Source organism: Buceros rhinoceros, unplaced genomic scaffold, assembly GCF_000710305.1.
Source record: "Buceros rhinoceros silvestris isolate BGI_N320 unplaced genomic scaffold, ASM71030v1 scaffold6566, whole genome shotgun sequence".
NCBI classification, from domain to species: Eukaryota; Metazoa; Chordata; class Aves; order Bucerotiformes; family Bucerotidae; genus Buceros; species Buceros rhinoceros.
Window position 1 is genome coordinate 29,119 of NW_010418004.1, and position 8,146 is coordinate 37,264.

At 33.6% G+C, this 8,146-nt stretch overlaps 1 protein-coding gene across 1 annotated transcript in view; it reads right to left on the bottom strand.

The window, feature by feature from the left end:
• Positions 1–8,146, bottom strand: part of U2SURP (U2 snRNP-associated SURP domain containing) — a 37,192-nt gene that overhangs the window by 15,945 nt on the left and 13,101 nt on the right. Inside the window, exons 12-21 of the mRNA XM_010138363.1 lie at positions 7,614–7,680; positions 7,364–7,527; positions 6,103–6,265; positions 5,574–5,653; positions 4,421–4,508; positions 3,054–3,176; positions 2,159–2,315; positions 1,704–1,799; positions 1,059–1,122; positions 8–54 (exon numbers count right to left, since the gene is read on the bottom strand). Coding sequence (XP_010136665.1) covers positions 8–54; positions 1,059–1,122; positions 1,704–1,799; positions 2,159–2,315; positions 3,054–3,176; positions 4,421–4,508; positions 5,574–5,653; positions 6,103–6,265; positions 7,364–7,527; positions 7,614–7,680 — 1,049 coding nt within the window. The remainder of the gene's footprint in view (positions 1–7; positions 55–1,058; positions 1,123–1,703; positions 1,800–2,158; positions 2,316–3,053; positions 3,177–4,420; positions 4,509–5,573; positions 5,654–6,102; positions 6,266–7,363; positions 7,528–7,613; positions 7,681–8,146) is intronic.

Here is an 8,146-nt window from a genome sequence, read left to right on the forward strand (position 1 = left end):
TCTTCCGATTTAGAACTCTGAGTGTCTTCCTCGTCTTCACTTTCTTCTTCTTGACTTCATAGAAAACATACAGAATTAACTGATATATATATATGTTGGGCTTTTTTTTTTTTTTTTTACGACAATTGTCTTATCAAATTTACTACCTCTCCTACTTGGTTTCTATGATTAGTTAGTTTTGAAATCTCTTAGGTAAGATTATGCTATGTAAAATTCTGCAGCTACAAAACATTCTCCATCTTAATATTTTAATTTAATTAAATAGTTCATTTTTATTGATCAGATAATCTATACTTTTCATATAAGCAGATTGCAGAAGAATTCTTGAAATTTGCAGTCTATATCTAACTCTTCTACAAAACAAGTCCAGTACCTCAACAAAATCTCTTCAGGTGCTGTAATAATGCTTTTCAGACATAATAAGATTTATAAAAGAATAAAGTTTACTACACTTTTGCTTTTTGGAGACAAAAATGAGACATGGTAGATACTCAAAATTATATTCCCAGACTGGCCACTAGAGTGCTGCAGGACTACATGCAATGTAGTAATGTATTTCAAGCATTACTAATAGATGCTCTCAATTGCCTAAAGACCAAAGTAAGACTGCTCAAAACCAACAAATGGCATGAGTCTATTAGGCTCATGCATCAGAAAGAAACATATACATCAGAACGCTATTCATTGTGTTTGTCTCAAACAAAAAAAATGCAGAGGTTACATTCATAGATACCCGACATCAAATTTCCAAACTGTAAAATTCTACTACCTTAATGTCAAATCGTAAGAACTAAGTAATCAAATCAACATCAATCCGAAGATTATTGTTAACAACTCTACCAAAAAGGTGTAATTTATTGAGTTAGGAAAAAAAAAATCAGGGACTGAAAGCATGCTGCACTAAAATCCTGGGTTTTTTCCATTTCCTTATTTTTCTACTTTCAAAATTTTTTCTTCTGCTCTTATAATACATATCTGTCTTATAGGGAGTTCCAAAGACACTCAAGCTTTAGGGCCAGAAAATGAGTATGCTTTTATGAGAATGAAAAAGTATTTACTTTTGAATTTCCTCCTCAGATTCTTCATGTTGGTCAAAAAGCTCCCACTTGGAAGTAGTAACAGCTAGAAGAGACAGTGATGTAATTTTAAAAACAGAAAAAGATATCAATTAATCTGAAAATTAATATTTGAAGATATAATGAAAATTATAATGTGATAAAATTTACCAGCATCTAGCACTTAATACAGGCTATTTCATAGAAATATTCAAAACTACACATTATCAGAATATTTACTATTTACAGAGTTATTCACTTACATTCCATATCATATTTCAGTAAATCGTTCAAAAGCAGCCAAGTACTTGTCGGTTTGCAAAATCTTGTCTTCCAAACAAATATTTAGAAAGGCTGACAATCACACAATCAGATTCTTTTTTCAATATTATTCTTAATGAACGGGAAATAATTTTTAAAGGCTGTTATCTTATAGAAGCAGAATAACAAAACCAGAATACACTATTTTCTTCACTGAAGTTATAACCAAAAAAAGAAGCTACAATTGAAAATCCTACTGTATTACTACAGAAATCATACTAGCAATTCTAAACAGATCAGAAAATAATCATGAAATAGGTAAGTGACATTAAGCTTTCAGTTTACTTAGAGAAATCTTTTAGTTTAATATATGCTTTGAAAACTAACCTTGAGCTTCTAGTTCTGATTCATCCACCGCTTCCCACTTTGAAGGGGCAACTTTAAATATAGGCTCATTCTTTTTTGAGTCTTCAGCTGTATCCACTGTTGGAGATAGAGAGATGGAAAAATAATTTCCAAAGCTCTTCAAAAGTTCAGATGGAAAAAGCATAATATAAAAATCAGATTTAAATGCTGACGTATATTATGCCATTTCATTATTTGCAAAGAAAGAATTTGAAACTTGATGTGCATAACATCAGAAGACACCTTCTGTGTCTGAAGCAATCAAAACCTAAATCAGTTTTCAAACTAATTCTTCCTAAAAAATATCAAAATTAATCAATTCATTTTATGAAGCTACATGTCATGTTAATTCTTTGCTGTTCTTTAAAAACTACTTGGGAAAAAAAAGATTAAAAAATGAAGATTCAAATTTAAAGTAAATTTGAAACATTTCTTACAAGGAACTCCATCAAGATCGTCATCCAGTGATTTAATTGGGACTCCATCCAAATCATCAATAGGAGCAGCATCAATAGGAATTCCATCCACATCTTCTAATGGAGCACCATCAAGTTCTTCCTCAATGGGAGCACCATCAAGATCATCCGGTACTTCCTGAAAGCAAATAATAATGAATTATTTCAAGAACCAATGTGCATTGCTTTTCTTCTCCAATTGATTCATTTCTTTTTAAAGGAGTAGCTTTAAAACTTGCTAAAACTCAAAAAAAAAAAAAATCACTCAGCTTGTAACAATTCTTGCTACCAAGCGCAGTTGCTTATTACAGAGGAAAAATACAATATCCTTTCATGAAAAACCAGTCCACAATGTCCTAGCAACTTATTGTTCTAATGTAACACAGCAAAAATCAAAGCAGAATATCACCCGTGTACATGATCTATCACAACCTTCCCCTCAAACTAAGAAAGCTCAGATGACACAAAGAAAGTGGATGATTCAGGTAGTCAGATGCCTAGCTATTTAGAACTCTCAGAAATTAAAACTAATCCCTGAAATTCTAACTCAAGATTTACAGATACTACAGAGTATTTCCAATACAAAGGAAACACCTGTCATTCTGCACTAATCTTTGCCCTGAAATGGTTTCACAATATAACTCCACCACAGCACCTAATCTACAAACAGCAAATGCGTAAAACATTAAACAGCATTTGCATCTGAAAATATCTGTTATACCTGTATTTAAGAGCAATGATTCAGAGGACAAACAGGTTTATTCACCCTAACGGTATAGGTATATTCACCCTATATCAAAATAATCTTTGCCAGATCTGTTTTATATTTACACATTTTTCCTCACCATCTGCTAGCATCATTACCAAGGTCACTTACCTCTGTTTCTTTATCTTCCATGATATTTACAAGCCCCAAGAAAATGTTCTGAAGTTTGATCAGAAATGGTTCTGGATAGATCGCCCAGTCTTCCCATGCTCGGAAGCATGTCATTACCCGTTGCTAGAAACAATAGGAGAAAGATGCTAATAAACTTGCATTAAGAAATTTTAAGCAATCAGAAATACATCACAGAGAGCGAGATAACTACTACTGTACACAGCTACTCCTAAGTAGTTCCATACTGGAGAATATATAATTATACCATGCTAGGCAAGACAAATAATTTAGAAAAAATAAGTATATAGGAACTACTTTTTTAAAAATCTCACTTCAAGTTTCATTTTCCCTTTAAATTCCTGTTACATTATCAATTTCAGCTATTCGCAGTTCCTATCCCAATAGTAAATTTCATTCTGTCCAGATCAATGAAGCAGGTATCTCTACTAAATGTAACAGAAAGTACCTTCCCTTTGTAAAATAACTAAAATGTGCACTGGCTTATTCAGAGTCTTGAACTGAAATCATGTTCCGACTTTCATTTCTTTGTAGAAGTGATGTATATTTGAAATAACAGGCTTCAATAAACTCAAGCTCGACACATTAAATGTGGCTGAGTTGTAGATATATATAAAAAAATGTACTGCCTGTCTTTACCATATAATTTAATAAACAATTTTGAAATAGCTGATAACTAGAATTGATTCTTAATCTAGAGCAACTGGGAACAAAGAAAGTAGGACAACCAGGATAGACACCTTAATAGAGAAAAAACTAAGTACACTGTAAGCTCTGTATTTAAAGCTTCTGATTTAAAAAAAAAACAAAAGAAAAAGAAAAAAGAAAAAAACCCTGTAGAGACATCTTTAAAACAGGAGAAGAAAAGTTAGGTTGAGCATGAAACTGGGAGAAGCAAAGCACTTTACCGCAAAAATCACGGTCAACTGCCTGTTGTCAGACTGCTTATCAGACCTCAAAAAATAAAGCCTATTACAAAAATGTTAAAAAGGAACTTTATGCTGTCATATCCAGCAGCTTCTTTTCACACTGAGCATCCCAAATTTATTTTTGAAACTGAAATATGGGTGGTCCAAAAATAATCAGAAAGATAAAAGGCCTTGTTTGAAATACTATATAGGTATCCTCTCAACTGCCTATCTACCAGTACACTTCAGCTGTTAGTGTTACATGCTTATTTTCTTCCTTAAATTCAAGAAAGAAAACTTATTTTTTATTTAAAAAAAAAAAAGAGCAAGCTTAACTAGGAAGCTTGAGATCTAAGCTACCTATCATAGAATGTAACCCCTTTTGCAGGAACATCTACTTATTTGACTTCTATGTCACATAAACAACAATGAAGTACATACCTTGAAATTTTCAGACTGTAAATGGCCTTGTATTGTACGGTAAGTAGCATTGAGATCAGAGAATATCTGACATAATTTTGTTTCAAAACTAGAATTAAACATACACATTTCTTTAGTTAAACTTTATAATATATGTTTCCTGGACATACACAATTCATGAAAATACCTGGGACACAGGACTCAAAACCACAAGGTTCTGATCCCTATGGTAGCGATGAACTGAACTATAAAGCAAATATGATTACAATGTATTAAATCACCTTGGACAACAACAGAACTGTAAAGGGAGATATTCACATCTGCTGCAGTCTCTTTATACAGCCTGGAAAGACTGGAGGAGGATAAAATGAGTTTTACAACCATATATACAATGAAAGAATCGTCTCAAAATTCAATTTGTATTTTTAAAAAATTTTTAGTTATGTTTCTATTCTACTTTACTCAACGAGGCACTCACTGAACGCGCAGTGAGTAACACCTGCCTAGCTTCCCTTGAGTTTCTCTCAATGTGGAAAAAAAAACAACCTGGCACAGCAAAGACGCACTCCAACGAGAAACATCATTTGCAATCTCGAGTTTTGCAACATGTTGAATATTCACCATCATGCTACAACATCATCAGAGAGATTCCAGGAAGTAGACATAATCAAGTACCTAAAGAGGACAAAGGTACTTGGACATTTTTCCTAGATTCTGCTCAGCACCTTAGAAACAAAGTAGGTAATCTCCTTGTAAGTTCTCCAAAGTTCACTGAGAATTATAAAAGCCCTTTTAATAATAACAAAAAATCTATTTCAAAAATTTACTTCTTCACATGGATTATTTGCTATACCATACCCCGAATATTACATACAGGCTCTTGTTCTGTGAAGAGGCACATGAGTTATTCTCACCTCTATGAGGTTCCATGCAAGTTGTCCCTTGCATAGGGCATATACGCTTCTTTTTCATAAAGATTACAAGGCAATCCAGTGCACTAACATTCTACATCTTATACATTTTCATGCAAAGAGAGATAAATATCAGTGTTGTAATAATAGCCTCACAGAAAAGTGTGAATTTTTCTACAACCACATTTATCCAGAGATGTACAAAACTGAAAGTAAGGATAGTCTTATTTTTTTTAATCAATCACCTAAAATATTATACTTACAATTTTCTATAGTAGGAAGCATTAGCAACTTTAGCTGATGAGTTGTATAACACATCTGACACTAGATATAATCTTGCGATCTACAATAAAGAATGTTCAGATTATGGTAAATCTAGAGGTTAAATTATCCTGAAAATACATGCATTTTCCCAGAAAGAATACAGGGTAGTTTAAACTATCTTAAATATCAAATTAGAACTAAGTGTAACACAGCCATACTGTTAATAAACATGGTAAGAGGCACTTAGCCCTCTGTTACGTTACAGGGTACTAGCCACTGTATCAGTATTGAACAGACTATTCTGCTGTTTTCAACTTCACAGTAAGGCAGAAGGTTGTTTACAGGGAAGTTCGGAAAGAATAAAAATATATAACTAAATGCCACAGGGAAAAAGCATACTTAAATTCAACCCCACGTTTTAATACAAAACCCCAATGATATCTGAAACTTATGAAAAGATGCTTGTAAATTATATGCACATTAAGTGAGCTCTTCTCCCAAATAAAAGATCACATAACATCTCCACACCTTCTTAGGAAGCGGAGTCTTCAGAATGGACAATGATTCTGTAATGCAGTCTACAATTTCTTCAGCAGCTTCTGCATTATTTAGACAGAATACCATTGCATCACCAATATCATTCTTCCGAGGTGTCAATCCACGCAGAATTTCCTCTAACTTGTCCCTCTGTCTGAAATATTAGGAATTTTAATACTTTCAACATAAAATTAACAGTACTTTGGGGAATTTCCATTTAAGTGTGTTTTTGATTTTTCCATCTTTAGGACAAAAGCAATTTAAAATATTTTTATATTCTGTTGCCTCAGTTTTTTCAGTGAGTCACGAACATATGCATCCACATTACATAAATAAAGTGCAAAAAATTCCCACTCAAGTCTTGACTACATATAGAAAAGAAGGAAAAACAACTGAGAAATACCTAATGCAGGAGATCAGTATCTCTAACAAAGCAACTAACTTTTTGGATTTAGTTTAAGACCAAGTCAAAATGAACAAATGTAAAGCATGCAAGTAATCTATGATGCAGAATAGATTCAGAAAGCTAGTAAGCAGCAATTATTTCAGGTTTCCCTAACCTCCAAAAAGGACAGAAAAAAAAAAAAAAAGCCTTTCAAAAAGAAGATATAAGAAATAAATCATGTACTAAAACTTCCAGAACTATGACTGGTATCATAACTATGTTGAAAATTGAGTAAACCAAGAAAAAAATTCCCTATGCTAAGAACACAGTTGGAACAACAATAGCAAAATTAAGAAAATCATGTATGTATTTCCATTCAATAGCCATCACTACCACTTTTAGAATTCACAGCAAAGAACTCTGATGATCTGTCTCTTCCTGCTTATTGACTGCTCCTGATTTTAATTTCTGGAGGACCAGCATCAATAATTTAAGACTATAATAAATGTTTAGTTCATGAGATCATAACAATGCTGAGAAAGGTGCTATATACTCCCACTGACAGATGGAAATAGAAAATGGGGAAAACCTCTCATACTCCCAACCCGCTTCAAATGAAGGGTTAATAACAACTGGATTTAAAAGACTCATTGTTCAATGATGACAAATATAATGAAATCCAGAACTTACTTAGCAACAAGTATAATCGAAAAGGATGAACTGAAAAGCACTGAGGTTAATCGAGTTTCTAAGTAACAGCATGACATGCATGATAACGTTTCAGGGATAACATATTAAAACTACAAAAACGCAAACAGAAAAATATTAGCAGTTATAATAGCACTATAAAAAAATGGGAGTTCATACTCTTCCTTAAGTGCACCCTTCTTGTTCGGTTCCTCCACAAATGCTTCTGTTTCTTGCTCTTCTGACATCCCATGTAAGTATGGATTCAACGGCGGTGGCCTCCAAAATGACCCATTTTTGAACATACGGAAATCTTCCGTCCTCCACTTGGTTGGAGCATCTCCCTAAAAAAACCCAGATCTATTTTTATTTTGTGTTCTTTTATTTCATTATGCTTGAAGTTACAAATTGTCACTAAAATTCTACTTGCCTGAAGAATTGAATAAAGCTTCCATCTATAATATACATGAGCTGGAGTCTGGTTTTCAAATAAAAACCTAAACCAGAGAGCAAAGGAAAGACACAAAACATATGACAAATTATTTAACGCAAGTAAATTCAAAGGAAGCTATAACAAAAAAAACCACCCCAAACCCTGTTCAGAATCCCACCTCAGCTATTGAGTGAACTCGATAGCTAAAATCACAGCTGTGCAGAACAAGTGCAACCACTTCATGCACATACGTATATGCAATCTGCAAAGCAGACTGCAGAATTCCACAGAGGCACAGTTAAATGCAGAAGAAACAGGGTCAGGAAGAACAACTGTGCATCCCCACAGCAGCGCATAAGTTTCATCAGTGCAAAGAGTCACTAGAGAGAAACTGCAACATCAGCACAAGTGGTGCAGGAATTCAGAGTTACATGTTTAGGTTGCTCAGATCAAATACTAAAGGACTTTCCACCCGTAAATTGTCTGCCAGTACACTGACAAGATCAGGTTGAGGGCGGGGGGGGGGGGGG